Source organism: Ovis canadensis, chromosome 2, assembly GCF_042477335.2.
Source record: "Ovis canadensis isolate MfBH-ARS-UI-01 breed Bighorn chromosome 2, ARS-UI_OviCan_v2, whole genome shotgun sequence".
In the NCBI taxonomy this organism is placed as follows: domain Eukaryota; kingdom Metazoa; phylum Chordata; class Mammalia; order Artiodactyla; family Bovidae; genus Ovis; species Ovis canadensis.
In genome coordinates, this window is record NC_091246.1 from 171,442,197 (window position 1) to 171,469,102 (window position 26,906).

The 26,906-nt window shown below is 39.8% G+C and overlaps 1 protein-coding gene across 27 annotated transcripts in view; it reads left to right on the forward strand.

Moving 5' to 3' along the window:
- The window catches only part of GTDC1 (glycosyltransferase like domain containing 1), a 502,335-nt gene that overhangs the window by 348,598 nt on the left and 126,831 nt on the right, over positions 1–26,906 (forward strand). For 22 of the 27 annotated variants that reach the window (XM_069577660.1, XM_069577656.1, XM_069577661.1 and 19 more), the window contains one exon: positions 15,254–15,586. The exons of the other annotated variants lie outside the window; for them this stretch is intronic. In XM_069577660.1, coding sequence (XP_069433761.1) covers positions 15,254–15,586 — 333 coding nt within the window. The remainder of the gene's footprint in view (positions 1–15,253; positions 15,587–26,906) is intronic. 27 annotated transcript variants of the gene reach the window in all.

Consider the following 26,906-nt stretch of genomic DNA (forward strand, 5'->3'; position numbering starts at 1 on the left):
TTACCTCCTAAAGAGGGCTTCTGCGATGGCTCAGCAGTAAAGAATGCACCTGTAATGCAGAAGCCTCAAGAGGCACAGGTTCGATCCCCTGGCTTGGGAAGATCCCCTGGAGGAGGGAATTGCAGCCCACTCCAGTATTCTTGCCTGGAGAATCCCATGGACAGAGGAGCCTGGCGGGCTACAGTTCATGGGGTTATGAAGAGTTGGACACGACTGAAGGAACATAGCATACACACACATACCTCCTAAAGACTCTATCTCCAAACTTAGTCACATTCACGGTTAGGTCTTCAACATATGAATTTTAAGGGAACACATTTCAGTCCATAGCACCCATGAAATGATACCGTGTTCTAATGGAAACTCTCCAGTTGGAAACCGCTTAAAGGAATTCTTATTTTGCCTGGAAAGAAGGAAGTGATCCTTTCTTCAATATGAGCACATTTTACTGTCTTGCTTTCAACTTCCAAATAATGGCTTCCAAAAAAAAATCTGTGGAATAGGAAACATAACTAGAGATCATTTTTAGAGTTTTCCTTCAATGTTTTATTGATGCTATAGAAGATATGGATTCTCAGAGTAATGTGAACATGTACTGGTTAATCCATACAAAGCAACTTGCTGGGTCTATGTAGAACAGCCTCTTCCTCTTACCTGAAAAAAATTTCTTCATATTCACATTTGGGAACTTGTTTTTTTATACTGTCATTAAATTAAGTGGGGTGAATGAATAGATGCTTTTAAAACTTCACTTCTGAGTTATTAATGAAACAAACGATGAGCGAATTGTTATGTTTAAATGGAAAACATATCATTTTAGTAGCGGAATCAATAAATACAGTTTAGTTTAAAGATAATATGGATAGTTTTCAATCTCTGGCTGAGAGACCAAAATAAGTGTCAAATATCACTATGTATGCTATAAAAGCTTTGTAAATATAGACACAACCTCTTGCTCATACAGGGAGCTCAGATATTTGTTGAATGAATATTTGCTAGCTGATTCAACATAGTAACTCATTTCCTAACTGGGAAAACCCAGTGTTACCAAAGATGGCCTTAGGAATAACTCCCTAAGTATGGATGTTACATAAAGTGCAAAGAAAGCAGAACTTTGACTTACTTATTACTTAGCTCATCTACGCATCAATACCAACTCTCTTTTAAATTTGTCAAGAAATTTGCAAAACCAGATATTATCCCATTTCATAGATTAGAAAACTGAGCTTCAGAGAAATTAAGTGATTTGTATAAATTCACGGATACAAGAAATGCCAGTGCAGTCCTTTGTACCAATACCACCTGAGTTCTCCCCTCTTCAACATACCCATTGCTTGAATGGACTTACTTTAAGGTGCTTCACGGAGATTTCTCCACCTGTCCTCCCAAAAGAATCTTTCTCATAGGCTTACCGTGGTACCTGAAATCATCCCATTTGTAATTAGTTCCCTTCAGTTAAGGTATTGCAAAGGTGTAAGGTGTAATGTATTGAACAGGGAAGGTGATGAATACATTGTGGGAATTTAAGGTTAGTTTCCAGAAAACCAAGAGTGGAGAGCACAGGATGATTCAGGGTAGATCCAAAGTGGGACTTAGTTCCAGGATAGGCTGCAAAGGGATGCATGGTAATAGGAGGAGGAGAGGACCTGGGTGGTGGGAAAGTAGTATTAAGATCTTAAGGGAGTTAACCACCAGTGGGTGGAGCATGTTTAAAGAAGAGATAGGAAAATAAAGGTGCACTGTTTGCAGTTTAGCCTACAACTTTGTTAACTGTGTTGAATTACTACAGTAAACCTTGTGTAAATAACAGGGTTTTGTTGTTCTTTGTAATTTTTGGAGAGGAACGTGAGTCATGAAAAGTAAGTATGCCTATGTTCACAAGGATGGCTCTGGATTTGATAAACATGGGTTGTGGCAACATGCAGGATAGCTTTTCCTAATCTCATACATTGATAAGGACCTTAAATTCTGTATGGGAGGAGTATATCATAAAGAGATTTTATAAAATTGCATAAAAAAAACTGCTCATACCAGTAGGCAGTTATATTATCAATGTATACAATCTAAAATGCTTTGGAAGAGATTGACATATACACATGCATATTTCCTAAAGGAGGTCAGTCCTGAATATTCATTGGAAGGACTGATGTTGAAGCTGAAACTCCAATACTTTAGCGACCTGATGTGAAGAACTGGCTTGTTTGAAAAGACCCTGATGCTGGGAAAGATTGAAGGTGGGAAGAGAAGGGGATGACAGAGGATGAGATGGTTGGATGACATCACTGACTCAATGGATATGAGTTGAATAAACTCCAGGAATTGGTGATAGACAGGGAGGCCTGGCGTGCTGCAGTCCATGGGGTTGCAAAGAGTCGGACACGACTGAGCGACTGAACTGAACTAACATATACATACTACTATATATAAAACAGATAACTAACAAGGACCTACTGTATAGCACAAGGAACTCTACTTAATATTCTGTGGGGACCTATATGGGAAAAGAATGTAAAAATGAGTGAATATATGTGTATGTACAGCTGATTCACTTCTTGTATACTTGAAATGAACGCAACACTGTAAACAAACTGTACTCTGATAAGAATTTTTAAATAGGAGAATGAGGAATTGAGGCATAATTATTTAAGTTAATTAATACTGATTACATAAACTATGTTGCCAGAAGAAGCCATGTAAATTAATGGTATAAATAAGGTAAAGGGAATGCATTAGATTTTAGAAATGATTCTTAGAAATGCTGGTAAAAATAAGTATAAAAGAAATAGACTCATGGGAACAGAACTGTCTTTTCTTTATGACATTCATGTATGCCAGCTATCTAAAGGACAGACATCAGAAAATGATGGACCTTAAACAACAGAGAGGAAGCTGAAACTTCTCTTTTTGGCAGCCTTCAAGAGAAGATGCTGTCTTGACTAAATGTGTCATATCCGGGACCATACACAGATAATGAGGCCAGTCTGATAACCATAAATATGCTTTCAGTTTCAGCATGCATTTCTCAGACTAACAAGTAGAGTTTGCTTGTTAATTTTAACTGAGGTTGGTTTCTGTGGATCATGTTTTCCTATCTTGTCAGAAAACAGATTCTTCGTAGTCCAAGCAAGACACTCCTGCTCAGTATCCTCTTAGATTGCTGTCAGTGTTGCATGTTGGCTTTCAAAATTTGCACCATGGAAGTTGAAATTTGTTTCAGGCACAGAACTTGAGCATCTAAATGACACGGCCCAGGGACTTCCCTGATGGTTCAGTGGCTAAGACTCCATGCTTCCAATGCAGAAGGCACAGGTTCCATCCCTGGTCGGGGAACTAGATCCCATATGTCGCAATTAAAAGCCCCACGTGCCTCAGTGAAGATCAAAGATCCCGAGTGCTGCCACTAAGACCAGGCACATCCAAATAAATAATAAAAGTAAATTCAAAATCAAAAACATAAATGATGTGGCCTAACCAGCCATGGTGGTGTTGGGTGGCTGTTCCCCCAAAGCATTTATGCTGTGTGCATGTGGATTGTGACTGACTCATGTGTGATTCAAATTTGTTCAAATTATGTTCTGCCAGGAATTTCTTGTTGAAACCGCCTTCATTGACATGTGCCATCTATTTTATGAATATTAGCCCTTAGCCATCTCCAGTAAAGAAGAGCAGCCATCCTACAACCAACCACCAAACACAAATCTTTTTGTTTAATGTTGTGGTCTTCAAACATCTAGTTTTAATTATGATAGACTTCCTTGTTTGTGATTCCTTTATTTAGTGAAGATAGTGTGGCAAGAAGTATAGGGGGTATGCGTGTATACATGAGAATGCTAGATTAAGATCTTTACTTTTATATTTTATAGGTTTATATAAATCTGCTTACCATATAAGTGATATATTGGATACATGTGGGCAACATGATTTTTTAATTATCTTTGATATTTGCTTATGTGGCTAAATTCTAAAAATGTTAATTTTGTAATTAATTTCCAACACATTGTTTGGAAACAGTGAATAGTTTCTGTTATAAATCACCCATAAACTTTTGTTATAAATCACCCAATCACTGAAGTGCCTGGATTTGTCTTCCCAGTTGGTTTTGGAAAAATTATTTTTGATTCCTGTTTCCTTTCTCTTCAATTTTCAATATGGTTCCTATCCAGGAATCCACAGAAATTGCTGTGATAAAATCAGGCGATCTATTTTTTTCTGCTATCATCCATATTATCTTTGAACCATGTCTTTTTCTGTTACTTTTTTCACAAGTTTTCCTGGTATCTTCATACTTCCTTTTCTCTATTGATGTGTGGCCTTGGTGTATGGCTTTTGGGCTCAGTTTCACCATTTGGAACCGAAATGAATTTCCCCCCTCCTTTTGCCATCCCTACTATATAAAATATGCCTTCACCCATCTGGTTTCCCATGCTTTTTGACTCAAGCTAGGTACCGCCTAGGGTCTCAAGAACTATTTCCCAGGGTATCTTTTATTGAATGTTAATTCTTTCGGTGCTTCTTTGTGTGTATGCAGTGGGGGCTTTGTCCTTGTTTCATTGAGTGCTAAGTTTGGGAAACAGTAAATATATTATTTCTATAACATAATAGATATTAAATAAATATTTATTGAATGAAAAGAATGAATGAATGAATCAACATATTTATGTACATATTAGTATGTGCTTTGGGAAGTTCTGCAGTAAAGAAATGTCTAACTTTATTTAACCCAGCATATCCTAAACTTGATCTCTCACAAACGCTTCTCTAGGGTAATACACATGTTCCCATGAAACTCGTGATGAACACATCATGCCTTATGAGACTTTAGCCTAGAGAGGTGGCCGCAGTGCTCTCTCTCACCCAACCTGAGCTACATGGACACATTCTGGGCTTCTTCATTATCCTTTCCCCTTGTCTGGCCCACAGGCCTGCCAGTTTCCTTATTCCAGTTGCTAAGGCTCTCCCCTTTCTTCATTACTTCATATTTGGAATAATCGTTGATCAGTTATGCTGTCTCTCTGTTTCTTTAATCATTCACTCATTTGCATCTTTTTTTTTCACATGCTGTCTTCCACATTTGCTTTGAGAAGCATAACTTATTCATCCATCTTGTGGACTCTTATCTGTGGGTATTAATTTATGAGATTCTATAAGTTGAACTTATGTAGTGAATACTTCTTATTGAAATCTCTCAAAAAGACATTTGTAAACAATACAGTCCACATGACATGCTTTTCTGCCATGGCATGCTCTTCAGCAACACAGAGTCAGTCGTCTTAATGTCCTCCCTTGACTTGACTTGCTTCATTTTATCGCCTTCTCCCCAATTATCTGTTTGTCAGCTAAACATAAACTAGCTTCTCAACTTCAGCAGAAATTAGCTAAGGAGCCTAGAGCATTTCCTTTGCTTACCCTCAATCTAGCATCAACTCAAGGTCCTCTCAAATCTTATGTTTTAAAACTAACCTGAATAAGGCATTTGGCCATTGATACAGGTCCAGTGCTAGGTTCGTATGTTTGGTTGTGGGTGGTACAAGGAAACAATCAAATTTAGGTCTGGAAAGTACTTATTCAAACTATGTCTTTAAACATCCCTCAACACAATACTGGGTTTTTTGACAGTGCCTCTAGACCTAAACTGGGGGACAGAAGTGGGGAAGGATAGGCAGCAGAAAGGAGGTTCTACTTCTGTTTCAAAGATCGGCTGTTGGTTGGAAAAAAGTTGAGGGTGGGGTCCTATGGCTAATAATAGATTGGAAACGACTGCAGTAATCAGAATCTTTCTAAAAGTTAAAAAAAAAAAAGTTGAGTAGGTTTTCTGAGAGATTTAGAAAGAGGAAGGACATTCTGTGAGTTAGGTGGGCAGATCCAACCAGTCCATTCTGAAGGAGATCAGCCCTGGGATTTCTTTGGAAGGAATGACGCTAAAGCTGAAGCTCCAGTACTTTGGCCATCTCATGCGAAGAGTTGACTCATTGGAAAAGACTCTGATGCTGGGAGGGATTGGGGGCTGGAGGAGAAGGGGACAACAGAGGATGAGATAGCTGAATGGCATCACTGACTCGATGGACGTGAGTCTGAGTGAACTCTGGGAGTTGGTGATGGACAGGGAGGCCTGGCATGCTGCGATTCATGGGGTCGCAAAGAGTCGGACACGACTGAGAGACTGAACTGAACTGAACCTAGATAGCATATTAAAAAGCAGAGACATTACTTTGTCAACAAAGGTCCGTCTAGTCAAAGCTATGGTTTTTCCAGTAGTCACGTATGGATGTGAGAGTTGGACTATAAAGAAAGCTGAGCACCAAAGAATTGATGCTTTTGAACTGTGGTGCTGGAGAAGACTCTTCAGAGTCCCTTGGACTACAAGGAGATCCAACCAGTCCATTCTAAACGAGATCAGTCCTGGGTGTTCAATGGAAGGACTGATGTTGAAGCTGAATCTCTAATACTTTGGCCACCTGATGCGAAGAGCTGACTCATTTGAAAAGACCCTGATGTTGGGCAAGATTGAAGGCAGGAGGAGAAGGGGACGACAGAGGATGATATGGTTGGATGGCATCACAAACTCAATGGACATGGGTTTGGGTAGACTCCGGCAGTTGGTGATGGACAGGGAGGCCTGGCATGCTGCAGTCCATGGGGTCGCAAAGAGTCGGATACTACTGAGCGACTAAACTGAACTGAACTGAACGTTTCTTTAAGAAAAATTGGAGGTGGGTGGGGAATTTTCCTGGAGGTCCAGTAGTTATGGCTTCACTTTCCAGGGTACGGGGTACAAGTTTGATCCCTAGTTGGGATCCCACATGCCTCACAGCCAAAAAAAGCCAAGACATAAAACAATATTGTAAAAAAAAAAAAATTCAATAAAGACTTTGTAAAAAATCAGGGGGATGATAAAATGCAAACCTGGCATATGCTCTAGAAGGCAGCTCACTGGTTTTCTTCTTTCCTTTTTCCTCTTCCCTTCTTACCTCAGTACCTCTCCTCTTCTCATTAGCACCTCCACCAGAGTTGGAGCTGGGGAGAAGAAAGGAAGTGTTCAGACATGTGCCTATTTGCATAGTTACTTCATTAAGTTCCCGCCAGGATAGTGCAAACATTCTGTCCACTTCTATAAAAAAGCCAGTATCACCCCATCAGTAAGGTATTATTTTCTTTTTTAGCATAGAACCATTTATTGCCAGCTTTCTCTTAAACTGTACATTACAAATAGCATCTGATTAAGAACATTCTGGATGGGTTAATTAGTGTGGTGACTATTATTAAGCAAACTGCTTGTTAGTATTATGCCTATTTGATCTTGGTATTGATGTGAAGTAATTGACCATAGAGCTACATTTAGAAAAGCTGAAATAAAGTTTTTGATTTCTATTATGGCAATAAATTGTTTATATTAAACATGTCTGAAAATATGAGCTTCATGGCACAGAGAATCAGAATAGACTGTGTAGGATGGTAGATGAGGATTGTTTTGTTTTATTTTTTAGAAACAGTAATGTTTGTCCAGCCTGCTTCAAGACCAGCTCTGCTAAAACAAAGTAGTAAAAAATTATTTCTGCTTACTGCTGCAGAGTATATGAAAACTAAAGCAATTTTAGCCTCACTCACCTAAAGGACATATTCCCTTTCAGATTTAGACAATTGTCTAAATACTTCTTTGGGTAACAATCACTCTAATAGAACACTCTAACAATCACTCTAATAGATTATTAAAGAAAAATATGAGAAGATATAGTCAACAAGGAAAGCATAGCATGTAACCACCTTCTTTCAAGTACTGGGTTATTACTTATATTATTCATTGGTATTTTGTCCAGTTCTATTATGAAGTTTCCCCAGCTATAGCATTTCCATAGGGAATTTATTCCATGAGCTAATAATTTACACCATCAGGGACTTTTTTCTTGAAATTCAGCTTAAATTTTCCCATTCTTAATTTCATCTCATTACTCCTAGTTATACCCCACTGTATCCAGATAAATAATTACGCCCTTTGCTTGGAGACTCCTATTATGTACCCCTCTAGTTGTCACTTAACCAGGCTATTCATATTTAGCTCCTTTAATCTGTCCTCGTAAATCAATTCTCCCATTGCCTTAATCATTATTATTGCTCTTCTAAAAACTCTCTAATTTTCAAACATATACAGTTATCAGGTGCCTCTGATGAAATCAGCTTTTGCACAGTATTTCTGCACCCACAGACTTGGTCTTTCCCTTCACTGTAGATCATATTCCATAACTTAGCAGCATCAGTTTGCTGGTGCAGTCAGCACACAGACTCATCTGGTCAAATTCCAGGAAATCCAAATAATCTTTTCAGTGTGTCCTTCTGCATTCAGGTTCATTTTTATTTTGTCAGTTTCATAATGTTAATAAGCTGAGTTTTGGATTTCTGTCCATATTGATATTCCACACCTTCCCATGTCCTTATTCACCACCACCTATCAAGTCAGTCATTCACAACCCACGTTAAGGTGAGAATCTGTTCTTCCTTGAGAACCTGTAGGAAACATGTTGAATAAAAGCAAGCCTAGCACCTTGCCACAGCTAAATTCCTTGTCAGTTACCAATTCCCATTGTTTACAACCCTGTAGCCAATCTCCCATCTCTTTTAATTTTCAATTTTGCTCACATGCTGGCCAATGTAAATGGATTTTTTTTAACAAGATGGGTCATGATACTGTTTTCTAAAATGAAGATATGTTTTTTCAATCCCCATTGATTTTTTTTTTAATTGTGAATTCTTTGTGTACCAAGTTTGTAATTCTCTTAAAATCCTTTATAAGCTTGCCTGGTGCTCTTTATCTGACATAAACAAATAGGTTACTCCACTTGCTTCATTGTTGTTTTCCACATATGTACCTATGTTCTTTTTCTTACCACTTGTTCCATTTGTTTAGGAGAAGTTGAGGACATTGTCAATGGTCATTTTTTTTTTTCTTCCTTTTGTGGTGATCGTTGGAAAATATCCTATTGATTTCTAGTTCCTTACAATCTCCTCAGTATTTTGAATTTATATCAGTAAGAAAGTTGGTTACTTCCCTTCTTGATTTTTGGATCTGTGAGATCTGAAACTCTAATCTGTATATGCCCAAGTTTCTTTCTATTTTTTAAAAATAAATGCTCTAATTTTTCAGTAAAGCATTATAAAACCTAACAAAACTGAGGTTGTGACCACTGAGTTTTTAGAGATCAGTAGATACATGAAAAAAAATTAGTACAACATTCATTATAATTCAAGAAATTTTCTTAACCTGATAATCTAAATGAGCTATTCAGAGGTTTTCTTAAAAATTAAACTGTAGTTAACTTACAATGCTGTGTTATTTTCAGGTGCACAAGCAGAGTGACTGAGTTTTATATATGTGTGTATATATGTCTGTATATATATACACACACATATATATATACACACAAGCTTCCCTGGTGGCTCAGAGGATAAAGCGTCTGCCTGCAAAGCAGGAGATCTGGGTTCAGTCCCTGGGTTGGGAAGATCCCCTGGAGAAGGAAATGGCAACCCACTCCAGTATTCTTGCCTGGAGAATCCCATGGACAGAGGAGCCTGGTGGGCTACAGTCCGCAGGATTGCAAAGAGTCGGACACGACTGAGTGACTTCACACACACATATATATACACACAGTTAGATTCTTTTCCCATCTCTTTCATTTTAAATCAAGAATTAATGCATTATTTTATGGGGGCATACCAAGGGGGTTAGCCCCATTCTTTGAGTTTTATCTGTCTCTATGCAATATCTGCTTCATCTGCTTATGACAGTGCACGAGTGGTGGGCAGGTTTCACTTCAGTCGCTCAGTCGTGTCCGACTCTTTGCGACCCCATGAATCGCAGCACGCCAGGCCTCCCTGTCCATCACCATCTCCCAGAGTTCACTCTGACTCACGTCCATTGAGTCCGTGATGCCATCCAGCCATCTCATCCTGGGTCGTCCCCTTCTCCTCCAGCCCCCAATCCCTCCCAGCATCAGAGTCTTTTCCAATGAGTCAACTCTTCGCATGAGTGGCCAAAGTACTGGAGCTTCAGCTTTAGCATCATTCCTTCCAAAGAAATTCCAGGGTTGATCTCCTTCAGAATGGACTGGTTGGATCTCCTTGCAGTCCAGGGGACCCTCAAGAGTCTTCTCCAACACCACAATTCAAACGCATCAATTCTCTGGCGCTCAGCCTTCTTCACAGTCCAACTCTCACATCCATACATGACCTCTGGAAAAACCATAACCTTGACTAGATGGACCTTTGTTGGCAAAGTAATGTCTCTGCTTTTGAATATTCTATCTAGGTTGGTCATAACTTTTCTTCCAAGGAGTAAGTGTCTTTTAATTTCATGGCTGCAATCACCATCTGCAGTGATTTTCGAGCCCAAAAAATATAGTCTGACACTGTTTCTACTGTTTCCCCATCTATTTCCCATGAAGTGATGGGACCAGATGCCATGATCTTTGTTTTCTGAATGTTGAGCTTTAAGCCAACTTTTTCACTCTCCTCTTTCACTTTCATCAAGAGGCTTTTTAGCTCCTCTTCACTTTCTGCCATAAGGGTGATGTCATCTGCATATCTGAGTTTATTGATATTTCTCCCGGCAATCTTGATTCCAGCTTGTGCTTCTTCCAGCCCACCGTTTCTTGTGATGTACTCTGCATAGAAGTTAAATAAGCAGGGTGACAATATACAGCCTTGATGTACTCCTTTTCCTATTTGGAACCAGTCTGTTGTTCCATGTCCAGTTCTAGCTGTTGCTTCCTGACCTGCATACAGATTTCTCAAGAGGCAGATCAGGTGGTCTGGTATTCCCATCTCTTTCAGAATTGTCCACAGTTTTTTCTGATCCACACAGTCAAAGGCTTTGGCATAGTCAATAAAGCAGAAATAGTGTTTTTCTGGAACTCTCTTGCTTTTTACATGATCCAGCAGATGTTGGCAATTTGATCTCTGGTTCCTCTGCCTTTTCTAAAACCAGCTTGAACATCAGGGAGTTCACAGTTCACGTATTGCTAAAGCCTGGCTTGGAGAATTTTGAGTATTACTTTACTAGCATGTGAGATGAGTGCAATTGTGCGGTAGTTTGAACATTCTTTGGCATTGCCTTCCTTTGGGATTGGAATGAAAACTGACCTTTTCAGTCCTGTGGCCACTGCTGAGTTTTCCAAACTTGCTGGCCTATTGAGTGCAGCACTTTCACAGCATCATCTTTCAGGATCTGAAACAGCTCAACTGGAATTCCATCACCTCCACTAGCTTTGTTCGTAGTGATACTTTCTAAGGCCCACTTGACTTCACATTCCAAGATGTCTGGCTCTAGATTAGTGACCACATCATCATGATTATCTGGGTCATGAAGATCTTTTTTGTACAGTTCTTCTGTGTATTCTTGCCACCTCTTCTTAATATCTTCTGCTTCTGTTAGGTCCATACCATTTCTGTCCTTTATCGAGCCCATCTTTGCATGAAATGTTCCCTTGGTATTTCTAATTTTCTTGAAGAGATCTCTAGTCTTTCTGATTCTGTTGTTTTCCTCTATTTCTTTGCATTGATCGCTGAAGAAGGCTTTCTGATCTCTTCTTGCTATTCTTTGGAACTCTGCATTCAGATGCTTATATCTTTCCTTTTCTCCTTTACTTTTCACCTCTCTTCTTTTCACAGCTATTTGTAAGGCCTCCCCAGACAGCCATTTTGCTTTTTTGCATTTCTTTTCCATGAGGATGGTCTTGATCCCTGTCTCCTGTACAATGTCACGAACCTCATTTCATAGTTCATCAGGCACTCTATCTATCCGATCTAGACCCTTGAATCTATTTCTCACTTCCACTGTATAATCATAAGGGATTTCATTGAGGTCATACCTGAATGGTCTAGCGGTTTTCCCTACTTTCTTCAATTTAAGTCTGAATTTGGCAATAAGGAGTTCATGATCTGAGCCACAGTCAGCTCCTGGTTTTGTTTTTGTTGACTGTACAGAGCTTCTCCATCTTTGGCTGCAAAGAATATAATCAATCTGATTTCGGTGTTGACCATCTGGTGATGTCCATGTGTAGAGTCTTCTCTTGTGTTGTTGGAAGAGGGTATTTGCTATGACCAGTGCATTTTCTTGGCCAAACTCTATTAGTCTTTGCCCTGCTTCATTCCACATTCCAAGGCCAAATTTGCCTGTTACTCCAGGTGTTTCTTGACTTCCTACTTTTGCATTCCAGTCCCCGATAATGAAAAGGACATCTTTTTTGGGTGGTAGTTCTAAAAGGACTTGTAGGTCTTCATAAAACCGTTCAACTTCAGCTTCTTCAGGGTTACTGGTTGAGGCATAGACTTGGATAACTGTGATATTGAATGGTTTGCCTTAGAGACGAACAGAGATCATTCTGTCGTTTTTGAGATTGCATCCAAGTACTGCATTTTGGACTCTTTTGTTGACCATGATGGCTACTCCATTTCTTCTGAGGGATTCCTGCCCGCAGTAGTAGATGTAACGGTCATCTGAGTTAAATTCACCCATTCCAGTCCATTTTAGTTTGCTGATTCCTAGAATGTCGACGTTCACCCTTGCCATCTCTTGTTTGACCACTTCCAATTTGCCCTGATTCATGGACCTGACATTCCAGGTTCCTATGCAATATTGCTCTTTACAGCATCGGATCTTGCTTCTACCAGTCACATCCACAACTGGCTATTGTTTTTGCTTTGGCTCCATCCCTTCATTCTTTCTGGAGTTATTTCTCCACTGATCTCCAGTAGCATATCGGGCACCTAATGACCTGGGGAGTTCCTCTTTTGGTATCCTATCATTTTGCCTTTTCCTACTGTTCATGGGATTCTCAAGGCAAGAATACTGAAGTGGCTTGCCATTCCCTTCTCCAGTGGACCACATTCTGTCAGGCCTCTCCACCATGACCTGCCCGTCTTTGGTTGCCCTGCAGGCATGGCTTGGGTTTCATTGAGTTAGACGAGGCTGTGGTCCTAGTGTGATTAGATTGACTAGTTTTCTGTGAGTATGGTTTCAGTGTGTCTGCCCTCTGATGCAGGTAGGTGGATTATATATATATAGGTAGGTGATTTTTCCTGAAAGGCCTTATGAAACAAGCACAGAAGTCCCCACATCAAGCTTTTGGGATGAACACAGCATACTGCAGCCATAACTGGATTTCCAGATCACAGCAGAACCCCCACTGTTCTGTGTGTGGTTCATGCTCCCTCACTTTCAGGACTAGTGATGGCCCTTTTGCCACTCCACAGTGACATTCTGACTCCTCAGCTCCCTTAAGCTCTAACTCTGTCCCTCCTCACCTAACTTGAAATAGATAGTCTCATCCAACTCTGAGGATGCATTAGATTCTGCATTTGCCATCAAACTCCTTTCTAATCAATACGCTTTTTCTCTTCTTCCATCTCAACTTTGTAAGAAAGTTCAGTACATTCTCTTGAATAAGGCCCTACTTCCCTTCCGCAGCAAGCTGCCTGCCAATATCACAGCTTATATTCTTTTGCTACTTCCATCTTGTAAGACTTTTCTGTTTCCTTGGGATCCTGCTCCCTTCCCTGGGCAAGTACCCCCAGTTGAATACTCCTGTGGACACCTACCCCATTAAAGAGAACTTGACCTTGCCTTCCCCACTGTCCTCTTCTCTGCCCCTCTCTCCCTGTGCTCACTCCCTAACCAGCATCTAGTTTCTGCCTCCGCCACCATGCCCTCAACATGAACTGCCCTGGGACTACCCAGTAATTGACTCCCTTGTTGTTTAGTCACTTAGTTGCATCTGACTCTTTGCAGCCCTTTGGACTGTAGCCTGCCAGGCTCCTCTGTTCATGCCATTTCTCAAGAAAGAATATTGGAGCGGGTTGTCATTTCCTTCTGAAGGGGATCCTTCCAACCCAGAGATCAGATCTACGTCTCCTGCGTCTCCTGCATTGGCAGGCAGATTCTTTACCACTTAGTCTCCTGGGAAACTCATGATCTACTTCATAACAGAACCAAAATCTCCCTGTTGTTTCTGGTGCTATAGCACCTCTGTAGTGGTTTACACACACACCCTCTTTTTTTTTTTTTTAACAGTTTTAAGAGCTCCTCGTTCTTTTCCCACACGTTCTTTAGGAGCTCTTCATTCACTTCAGTAGTGTGATGTTACTCTCAGATTTCTTTCTGTTCTTCCAGATGTCCCTTGTTGCTTTTCTTGATTCTATGGTTCTTCTTCCTCACCTGGCCTGACATGCGTGTGCTTTCCATTTCTCTTCCATCCAGGGAAGGCGCCAAGTCTCTAGATGGGCCTTAGGGCCCCTGAGGACACCCTTGTTGTCTGGCCCCAGACGGCCTCTCTAGACCTTAGACTCTAGGACCTGGCCCCAGACTCTTTGGCTTGCATCTTAATCCTGGAAGGGCTCATTCTCTTTCATGCCCTTTTCCTTTGATCACAGTGCTCCCTCAGTTCAGAACTTCCCCTTCTCTGCCTTTCAGAATCAGTCAACTAAAACCTTCTTTAAGCCCTTACTGATTTCCAAGTCAGAATTAATCTCTAGTTCTCAGTTTTAAGTTAGGACGTCCATTCTTGATACACGGCGTTCTACCACTGGTTAGTTGAACGTTCTCATGCCCGTCTCCCTCTCTGTCTGCCAGCTTACTCATAAGTACATGGTGAATTCCTTGGTTTCATTTTATGTGGTTGCTTCTGCCAATAAGTAACAGGCATTGAAAGCTGCATGGTGAAGTATTATGGGAAGAAAGGAGTGAGATGGTGATGAAAAAAATACTTCAAGAAATATTAGCAAAGTCAATTAAATAAAAATTGTGTACAGGCGCCCAGGAGTATAGAAGAGTCATGTGAGCAGAAATGCTCAGTGTTAATCGAGGAAGCTCCAAGCATTTTTGTAGGTTAATGAATAGATTTGTCTTGAAAATAAACACCGGGTCATGTCGTAACTAGAAAACACAAAACTCCAGAAAGACAATGAAAGAGAGAGTGCTAAACTGTTGCTCTACTCTTATTTTTTATGGTATATGCAAGGCAGATTTTATAGCCACAGAAACTCTTTGGAAACCATTCAAAGACAGTCTAATTTCAAACTTTTGAACTTTCTCATGATGACTGCTGCTTTTTTGCACTCTTTGTAGAATTTTTGTTATATCTTTAGTTGTTTTCCTTAGTTTTTATACACCATCTTTATGTCCTGTTCTTTACTTTACAGAAAAGTAAAGAACAAATTTTAAATAGTATTTTCACTAAAAGTATACTGCTTTTTCCTTTTGTAATAGATTCATGCCCAAGCACAAAGCAGCCCATTTACAGAAGATACTCAGCCTTAAAGAAAATGATGGCACTGCTCCATCCACGGCCCTTCCTTTCCAACAGGAGCAGAGAGGCTCTGAGAATTTATTGAAGAGTTTTGATTCAAAGTCTGGACTCGGTGATGCTGCACAACAAGAAAGCCTGGGTTGCTCTGTAAGACAGGAGTCATACTTGAAAACATTCAACTCCTCAGATGATTCAAGCACACATCATGGGGAACGTAAACAAAATCAGTGTGACATTTTGGCTGAAGCTGATGATCAGCAAAGACCATTACATATTGTCTGGCCTCACAGGTGGTAAGTGTAAGACATACCAATTTAGTAAATTGTGAACTGGTAATAGAAAATACATTCTGATGATTGACTTAGTAATTTGTTGTCCTGATAGCTTTAGAAAAAGATCATTTCAAGGGGGTGCCAGGATGGCACCACTCAGTGTCTTTATATTTATGCTGGTGTACTTAGGTTAAATTTGAATCACGTACAGCGATTTGCAGTGACTTCTTCAACAGTAGCAGCTCGGTACTTCTAGGAAACCAAACCTCGTTCAAGAAGTTTCAGAGTGTAAAAATAGGATTCCATGTTTTTATATATTCTGTTACCACAACACTGTTTTATATCTCCACATTGCTAACAAAGTATTACCATTAAAACAAAACCAGTTTCCATTATTTACTAATTTGACCAGTTTCAACTAGATGCCTTTATTTCACTTATCATAAAATATGTAAGTACACATAAAACTGTTTTCCTTCTCTCAGATGCCTCTACACTGTGCTAAGGAAAATGCTTTCCGATAGACTCTTTTCTAAACAGAGGAGAATCAGCTGCAGTGTGTAATCGCACCAAATATAAACCCATAAACTTAGCCCTGGCTCCTATAAATTAGGATTTAAAGAGGTAAAATGTCCTGATAATCTTCTGGTATTAGGCATAAACATTTTAATCTAGTTTTTATTCCTCCCAGTTAGTTTAATCTGCATGTGGCCTGATTAGAGTTCACTTCCCCTACAGATTATGGTCTCTTTATTGCAGAGATGCTGGGCTGATCATTAGGTCCGATTTTCTGAGAGCAACTGTTTACAGGTGAAGTAATAAGCACACCACACCGGCCGGGCAAAGCGCCTTTGCCAGGGATTTGACTTCCAGCACATTAAAACTCCAGAAGCTCTCCCTGTTGATCTGCAGCATCTGGTACCTAAAGGGCTTTTCATCTTTGACTCTAAATGTATGAACGTAAAATTTAGGGATTGAAAGTTAATGGGGAATGTGGTTTTGAATTTGTCTGTTCAACCTCACACTTCCAGCATAGTCTTTCTAAGGGAGTTTTAACATTCATTTTTAAATCATGTTTTATTTAGAATGTGACCTTGTTCAGTATTTGTATTATTTTAAAATGCAATGAATCTAGATGAGATTAACCTGTTTCAAGGTAAAGTGGATCTCATGGACTCCCTCCTAAAAGCATTTCTTTTGGTTCTACTGACCTTGGATTGTCTCTGAAGTAATATTTATTACGAGAAAATTGGTTTAAAAAGTTTGGTTCTGGGTTATCATGCAACTGCAAAATTAAATAATTGGTAGACTCCTAGTGCAAAATAGCATCCTGATTGGGGGTGGGGAGGGTGAGAACCAGATTATCCAATACTTTGTACAAAATCAGACAGAGTTGTGTTAATAAAATTAACAATATTAAATTGAATAATTCCCTCTCTTCCTTTGTATATTTTTGCTTTAATTTAATTGCCTAAAGTAGTTGCTTAAAGAGATGCGGCATTATGTTTGTGTGCATTCTTATTGTTAAAGCTAAATTATTTTTAATTTGGAGAAGAGGGGAAAAAAGCCGCATCAGCAAGAGTAAATGCCAAAATATAAAAGTAACACATTCATCCTTACGGGTAATATAGTAGAACATTGGAAACTTGGAGGTTGCCAGACACATAGCTAACATTAGGGCTAATTTTGAAAATCTAGCGTGCAGTCAATTTTACTGATGCCTGGGGACATACAAGGTAGAAGCTGACAAGAGAACTAATTTTGTTTGGGTTATTTACTGCTATGCATCATCCGCGGGTTCCCGCCTGACACACAGCTATATGAAGGGGGATATTATCACACACTAAAAATTTATGTTGACATTCGATATTTGTTCAATATGTCAGCAGTATTACTTTCATAATCAAAAGAGTAAGAAAAAGAGAAAAGAAAAGCACTTTATGCTCATATAGATATATCTTTTTAATAACCGTCTATAAGGTTAATATAGTTTACCTTTGAGAGTATACAATGAAAACAAGCAGGGTTAGGAGGGGAAATGACAGAAAGCATCAACCCGAGCTGTTTGTTTGCCATTACCTAAGCGAGCCATGTCAGCTCTCTGGCCCGCGTCTGATAGCTATTTGTTGTACAGAGAGCACAGCATAAAAAAAATATCAAACTCTTAATACTATTGTGTGCCCATAACCATCTGTCACTGCTAGCCTGGAGATGAGAGGAAGATTACGAGGAATAAACACTGAGCCGCCGAGCATTGGTAAAGCCTTCGGGCAAAAAACTCTTGTGGGGACATCAAAGACATTCTAATTCCGAGGCAGTCAAGGATTACAGTGTGTAACCTGTGCTGACAACAGATAAATGACTGGCAATATTGTGCCAGAGCTGTTGGGTCCTGCATGGAGTACTGATGATGATGATGATGATGTTATCTTGCAGAATGGACTCTGCTGGGATAATTTTATGATAAAACACTTTTTTCAAATGCCACTGGGTCTAGGCAGACATTTACTAGCTACAGGGGTAGCAATCAGTTTCTTCAAAATTTACTGTTCTAAGCCCATTAGAGTTCCAACGCAGCAAGACTCTTCAATGAGAATCTAAAACGCCTATATTTTCTTTAGGAGAATATATGCAAATGTTGTGAGCTGAACTCCTACCCTTTAGTGGTAGATGCTTTATCATCTGATTTATGTAAATTTGCTCATAAAAATACAGTTTATTTTTAATTGGTGAATATGAATTAGAAAATTAAAATTCTGGTTCAGCCTACATCAGACATTCCCAGTTACAAGCACACATTTATTTAGACCTCTTATCACGTGGGTAGAAATCGTAGCATTGTCCGGTCAATACAAACTGTATTCTAAAGGCAACCATTGTTTCTACTGGAAATGACCAGGGTTGTGTTTCTTGCTCAGGCCTCTTCGTTTGAGCCTGCCCATCCGGCACTTTGCAGGTTCCTGTCAGTATCATGAGCTACTTCAGCTACATGCTTGTGGGGCGGGGGGGGTGTTTTCCTTAAGGTATCCTGCAGAATGCTCTCCAGTCAGTTGCGTTTTTGCCGTAGCCACACATGTTTTCCAGAGAGAAGGTGTTTTGGAATAAGAGAACGCATTGATGATTGCCTCCCCTGTAAACATAAAGGAGAAATGGATGCTGGAGAGAGCAACAAAATTCTTAAAGCCTGTCATTACTTTGCCTGACAAAACAAAAATAACACCCTATCTTTATCATAAAAAATATGCCCATGAAATCATGCAGTTGCAGTAGCCAACTCTCAACACGAAGGGATGCTGACCTCATTGTGTTAGTTCAACGCTGGGATCATGAATGGTCTAAAATATAGTGTTAGCCTCTAACATATCTCGTACTAAGTCAACCAAATGTAGAGTCGGCTTGCTAGGATATGTATCAAAATCAAAAGTGACATTTTCTCAAAGATACATTCTGGCTTTAAATCTGTGTTAAAATGTCTGTGCATGAGAACAGGCCCTTAAATGCAATGCTTGCCCCCTCTCTTCATTCTTTCTGAATCTGAGCTTGTCAAGGATTATAGTGTGCAACCTCTGCTGACAGTAGATAAATAACTGACAGTATTTTAGCAGAGTTGCTGGGTTCTCTGCAGAGTAATTTGTTTTCTCCTTTCTACCCAGTCTTTAATGTTTTGTTATAAACATCTATAGCAAGGCACAGTTAATAGAAATGACTTATAGAGAAAGACCTGTAAAAAATAGACTGCATTGGCAAAAGTCTTTTTTTAAGTGTTTTCTTTCCATATATTATACAAATACTATAATATTGTACCAGGTTCCAACCTTTATGTAAGTGTTCTTTTTAGTATAATGGGCACAAAAGACACACTGCTGGAGGAACAGAAAAAACAAGTTTACAAGACATTGAAGGATAGTGTTCCTGAGATTGTGGTTCTCAAACTCTCTGATCAGAAGACCCCTTCACATTCTGAAAAATTATTGGGACCCCAGGCTTCCCTGGTGCTTCAGTGGTTAAGATTCCACTTTGCAATGCAAGGGACATGAGTTCGATCTCTGGTCCAGAAAGATCCCACATGCCATGAAGCAGCTACACCTGTGAATCACAACTACTGCACCAACACTCTAGAGCCTGTGAGTCACAACTGCTGAACCAACACTCTAGAGCCTGTGCTCTGCAGCGGAAGAATCGACCACAATAAGAAGCCCACGTGCCACAGCAAAGAGTAGCCCCTGCCCAACACAACTAGGGAAAGCCCGAATGCAGCAGTGAAGACCCAGAGCAGCCAAAGAATTAAAAAATTAAATCTTTGAAAAATTATTAGAACACCAGAGATTTTTGTTTCTTGAGCTTAGACCAATTAATAGTTACTAAATTAGAAATTAAAACTGGGGGGAAAGTTTTAAAATTGACATTGTATCATTTAAAAGTTAACAATAAAGAGCCAAATACATGTTAACATAAATAATGTATTTTTAGGAAAGTAACTATATTCTACAAAATAATTTAAAAAACAGTGAAAAGAGTGAGATTATTTAACATTTTTATAAATTTGTAACATCTGTCCAAATAGAAAAAAGTTAAATTCTTTATATTTGCTTATGCATTTGATCTGCTACAATATGTTGTTTTGGTGGAGGTTTATGAAGAAAATTTTGCCTCACAGAGCTGGCAAAGGATAGAGTGTTTTAATGACCTAGTTAGATGATTGTAGATATTCTTTTTCTGCCACTACACCTGAACTTGACAAGTAGGAGACTCTCACTCAGTGACTCTTCATGCTCTGTTGCTGCTGCTGCTAAGTCGCTTCAGTCGTGTCCATCTCTGTGCGACCCCATAGACGGAAGCCCACCAGACTCCCCCCGTCCCTGGGATTCTCCAGGCAAGAACACTGGAGTGGGTTGCCATTTCCTTCTCCAGTGCCTGAAAGTGAAAAGGGGAGGTGACGTCGCTCAGTTGTGTCCGACTCTTCTCGACCCCGTGGACTGCAGCCTACCAGGCTCCTCTGTCCATGGGATTTTCCAGGCAAGAGTACTGGAGTGGGGTGCCATCGTGCCATCATGCTCTGTTACTTGCTGTTTAAGATTTTATAGCATCCTGTGGGGCTTCCCAGGTGGCACTAGTGGTAAAGAGCCCACCTGCCAATGCAAGAGACATAAGATACACAGGTTTGATCCCTGGGTTGGAAAGATCCCCTGGAGAAGGCTATGGCAACCCATCCAGTATTCTTGCCTAGAAAATCCCATGGACAGTGGAGCCTGGCAAGCTACAGTCTGTAGGGTCTCAAAGAGTTGGATACAACTGAAGTGACTTAGCATGCATGCATGGGGCATCCATACTGGTTACTTGGAAAATGCAGGTTCATTGAATTATGCAGCTCTTCCAAGTATTGACACAATTCCTTATTTCAAAGAATCACATTGTTAATATCATCACTGGTATCAGAAGAATTTTTGATTCTTAGAAAGTTGTGAATCTCACTGTGTAGGTACAATTTTTGCCAAAATTCTACTTTTTAATTAAAAACTTGAATTTATCATTGTAACAAATGTTATCAATTGCTTACCTTGAAGTGACAGGTTCATATGGCTCATATTTGAGAAACTGTCTTCCAGATACCCAAGTCTGATCAACCATGGTTTGTCTATTCATTGTTCTATTAAGTGAAATTGGTGTTTCATTAAAAAAAAAAAAAAGCTACTTTAGCCCACAACTCAATCATATAAATACTTTCACTTTTTTATATGATTGTCCAAGCCAGGCTTCAGCAATATGTGAATCGTGAACTTCCAGATGATCAAGCTGGCTTTAGAAAAGGCAGAAGGAACCAGAGATCAAATTGTCAACATCTGCTGGATCATGGAAAAAGCAAGAGAGTTCCAGAAAAACATCTATTTCCCCTTTATTGACTATGCCAAAGCCTTTGACTGTGTGGATCACAATAAATGTGGAAAATTCTGAAAGAGATGGGAATACCAGACCACCTGACCTGCCTCTTGAGAAACCTGTATGCAGATCAAGAAGCAACAGTTAGAACTGGACATGGAACAACAGACTGGTTCCAAATAGGAAAAGGAGTACATCAAGGCTATATATTGTCACCCTGCTTATTTAACTTCTATGCAGAGTACATCACAAGAAACAGTGGGCTGGAAGAAGCACAAGCTGGAATCAAGATTGCCGGGAGAAATATCAATAACTTCAGATATGCAAATGACACCACCCTTACGGCAGAAAGTGAAGAGGAGCTAAAAAGCCTCTTGATGAAAGTGAAAGAGGAGAGTGAAAAAGTTGGCTTAAAGCTCAACATTCAGAAAACAAAGATCATGGCATCTGGTCCCATCACTTCATGGGAAATAGATGCAGAAACAGTGGAAACAGTGTCAGACTTTTATTTTGGGGGGCTCCAAAATCACTGCAGATGGTGATTGCAGCCATGAACTTAAAAGACACTTTCTCCTTGGAAGGAAAGTTATGACCAACCTAGATAGCATATTCAAAAGAGGAGACATTACTTTGCCAACAAAGGTCCATCTAGTCAAGGCTATGGTTTTTCCAACAAAGGTCCATCTAGTCAAGGCTATGGTTTTTCCTGTGGTCATGTATGGATGTGAGAGTTGGACTGTGGAGAAAGCTGAGCACCAAAGAATTGATGCTTTCTAACTGTGGGTTGGAGAAAACTCTTGAGAGTCCCTTGGACAGCAAGGAGGTCCAACCAGTCCATCCTAAAGGAGATCAGTCCTCAGTGTTCATTGGAAGGACTGATGTTGAGGCTGAAACTCCAGTACTTTAGCCACCTCATGTGAAGAGTTGACTCATTGGAAAAGACCTTGATGCTGGGAGGGACTGCAGGCAGGAGGAGAAGGAGATGACAGAGGATGAGATGGCTGGATGGCATCACGGACTCGATGGACATGAGTTTGAGTGAACTCCAGGAGTTGGTGATGGAGAGGGAGGCCTGGTGTGCTGCGATTCATGGGGCTGCAAAGAGTTGGACACGACTGAGCGACTGAACTGAACTGAACCAAACCTTGGTATACAAAGGTGCTTCTTGAGTATTTCTGATTTTGTCATACAGTATTAGAAGAAGTATCTTGAAAAGATGAAATTTAATAAAATTAGCAATTTTAATGCCTCTTCAAGGGTTTTTTGAGTGAAACTGATGTTTTGCTCTCTTTTACTGCAAATGCAGTTGGTTAAAAATACAGTGACTGGGAAACCAATACAATATTGTAAAGCAATTATCCTTCTATTAAAAATAAAATTTTAACCACTCAACATTCAAAGACTAAAAAACAAAAAAAAATACGGTGACTGGGGGACTATACTGGTGCTCCAGTGGTTAAGAACACTCCTTCCAGTGCAAGGGACGTGGATTCAATCCCTGGTTGAAGAACTAAGAACTCACGTGTGAGGGGGCATCTAAGCCCAAACGCAGCAGTTCCTGAGCCCATGCACCGCAAATAGAGAAGCCCACGTGCCACAACTAAGACCCAACACAGCCAAATAAGTATTAAAAAAGAGAGAGAAAATACACTGACTGATTGCCACTGCCCTAAGGCATCAACTGTTTTACCTGTCAGTTTTTTAGTATCACAGCAATGTCAAGACAGTGAAAAAGGCTAGTTACATCTTAGTATTATTATGAAAATAGCTTGACTTTGCAGACTCCATTAAAGGGTCTTGAATACCCCAAGAAATCAGACTACCCTTTGAGAACCACTGTCAAATGGAATTGATAGTGATGTATGTCTGGTATCAGTCATTGGAATTGCCTCACTTTTAGTTCTCATAGACTAATTTTTCTTGTCCTAAATGTTAATATATTAATATTAACATCTAGGTTTAGCAGTTGATAGCAAACAAGTGTTGATGATATAGAAGAAAATTTTCTCAAACAGAATTTTTGTCAATGTGGGCTCAAGAATTAGGAAGCCATGAGAGGGTTCTTGGATATAGGAAATTCTGTTTTGATCCTGAAGCCTCTGTGAGTGTTTCATACCTGGGTATGTTCTAGTTGAGGAAGGTGAGGTAGAAGTGGCCTGTGATGGCAGGTAAGGAGTTTGAAATTGTTAGAGTAGCAATAGTTGTAAGTTCCACCATGACCTCGTCACTTGGAAAGTGGGGAAATTGTCTGAGCTTTTTATTTAAAGCAAAATGTTTATGAGCTGTATGATATTTGCCACATTTTCCATAAAGTAATGATAAAACAAATTTATGCGATGTTGATAATGGTTAAGGATGTAAATTTGGAAAGGAAAAGGCCCAGTCATTAAGAAATAAAAGCAGGTTGGAAGGATACTTAGGTAAATCATGTGCTATAACATTGAAAGAATTTGACAATACTACATTTTTAGTAATTTGGGAGATTTCTAACTGAAGACAGATGATTGATATAAAATGGAAAATGATGCTTTATTACTTGAGAGTAAAATAAATTACTTTTTTCACTATTTGATTCTCTGAGGTTTAAAAATACAGTATTACAAACAAAATTAATGACCATCTTCTCAAAGGATTTGTATTGGATGATCAGATGTTATGCTTTCCAGCCCAAGGTAAATTATCCTGGTTTTCTTGTTGCTCCGATAGCTTGAGAAAAGTCTGGTAAGTAGATTGCTTTAAATCTTTCAGGTTTTACACGTCATTAGAATATGTAGAATAGAATGCTTTTGATGGAGTGTCTTCAGGTGCTACAGCAGAATGTGAACAGAGAGACAAAGTACCGACTTTTGGATACCGGTGTTCTTTGTGCTATTTCCGTGTTACGTTGAAACCTGTTTTTCTAAGGGAGAAATGATCCTCATAGAATTATAGTTCTGGAAAAGATGGTCACATGGTCTGGCCATCTGCCTTTCTGCACACTCTACCAAGCTTTCTCAGACCTGTGAGAATCCATCTTACTTGTCTTAATCTCTAAGAAGATGGTTCCATACATGCTTTCCAGGAGCGCTGAAATAACTGAGTTATTTCTCAGCTGTGTGTGTGCTCAATCATGTCCATCTCTGTGATCCCATGGACTGCAGCCTGCCAGGCTCCTCTGTCCAGGGAATTCTCCAGGCAAGAATACTGAAGTGAGTTGCCACTTTCTACTCCAGGGAATCTTCTCAGTTAAATATCCGTAACATAAGGAATATGAGCCTTATAGCTAGTTATTGTAAGTAAACTAGTTTAAGATCGACTAGGAATAATGAGTATCTGCCCTTTGAATGGGATTGCCTATCTGCCCTTTGAATGGGATTTTCTAACCAGTTCTGTATTTATCCGTCAACTGGACAACCAGAGCTCATGTGAATAATAAAGATCTTTCTGGTTGATTATAGTTATTCCCAATTCAGTGACAAGTTTTCTTAAGTTATATGTCTTTGCCTAGAAGTGTTTGTCTTATTGTCTGTTTTTGTCTGTAAAGAATTTCAAGTGAACTCTGGTATTTTAGAAAAAAAAATCTCCCTAGAGAATTTTGTTAGAATCTTTAAAAAATTGTAATGAAATACCTGGCTTAAATGATTATATGTTACAACACCAAATAGTTTTGTCTCCTAACAGTACTATCCGATGTATCTCTGGGAGCTTAGTCCAGGATTCTTAATTAGTAGGCGAATAAATCCTGGGAAATTCATGGTCAAAAAAATAGCCTTACAAAATCCTCATTTATAATTTCTAAAATTCTATTCATAGATCCCTTTCTAAGTAAATTTCAAATTGAGCATATGAAAATGATAACAGATTCAACATTTAGTTTCTCATTGCCTCTTGGGCTGTTTTTAACTTTCTTACACACTCAGTTCAGTTCAGTTCAGTTCAGTTCCTTAGTCGTGTCTGACTCTTTGCAACCCCATGAACCACAGCACACCAGGCCTCCCTGTCCATCAGTGACTCCTGGAGTCCACCCAAACCCACATCCATTGAGTTGGTGATGCCATCCAACCATCTCATCCTCTGTCGTGCCCTTCTCCCCCTGCCCTCAATCTTTCCCAGCATCAGGGTCTTTTCAAATAAGTCAGCTCTTCCCATCAGGTAGCCAAAGTATTGGAGTTTTAGCTTCAACATCAGTCCTTCCAAGGAGTACCCAGGACTGATCTCCTTTAGGATGGACTGGTTGGATCTCCTTGCAGTCCAGGGACTCTCAAGAGTCTTCTCCAACACCACAGTTCAAAAGCATCAATTCTTTGGTGCTCAGCTTTCTTCACAGTCCAACTCTCACATCCATACATGACCACTGGAAAAACCATAGCCTTGACTAGATGGACCTTTGTTAGCAAAGTAATGTCTCTGCTTTTTAATATGCTGTCTAGATTGGTCATAACTTTCCTTCCAAGGAGTAAGCGTCTTCTAATTTCCTGGCTGCAATCACCATCTGCAGTGATTTTGGAGCTCAAAAAAATAAAGTCAGCCACTGTTTCCCCATCTATTTCCCATGAAGTGATGGGACCAGATGCCATGATCTTCGTTTTCTGAATGTTGAGCTTTAAGCCAACTTTTTCAGTCTCATCAAGAGGCTCTTTAGTTCTTCTTTCTGTTCAGTTCAGTCGCTTTGTCCTGTCCAACTCTTTGCAACCTCATGAATTGCAACTCGCCAGGCCTCCCTGTCCATCACCAACTCCCGGAGTTTACTCAAACTCATGTCCATCGAGTCAGTGATGCCATCCAGCCATCTCATCCTCTGTTGTCCCCTTCTCCTCCTGCCCCCAATCCCTCCCAGTATCAGAGTCTTTTCCAATGAGTCAACTCTTCGCATGAGGTGGCCAAAGTACTGGAGTTTCAGCTGTAGCATCATTCCTTCCAAAGAAATCCCAGGGCTGATCTCCTTCAAAATGGACTGGTTGAATCTCCTTGCAGTCCAAGGGACTCTCAAGAGTCTTCTCCAACACCGCAGTTCAAAAGCAATTCTTCGACGCTCAGCCTTCTTCACAGTCCAACTCTCGCATCCATACATGACCACTGGAAGACTTTCTGCCATAAGGGTGGTGTCATCTGCATATCTGAGGTTATTGATATTTCTCCTGGCAATCTTGATTCCAGCTTGTGCTTCTTCCAGCCAAGTGTTTCTCATGATATACTCTGCTTATAAGTTAAATAAGCAAGGTGACAATAAACAGCCTTGTTGTATGCCTTGTCCAATTTCGAACCAGTCTGTTGTTCCATGTCCAGTTCTAACTGTTGCTTCCTGACCTTACACAGTATGTCAGCATAAAGAACTTCCACTTATAGTCATTACTGTCTAGGTGGTGTTATCTCTAGCATATCATAAACTTAAGCTCTGGTTAACATTTCTTGCCTAACAAGGTTAAAAAATTCTTTAAACTTGACTCATTTCTTAAACATACTAATTGTTGCACAAGATGCTATT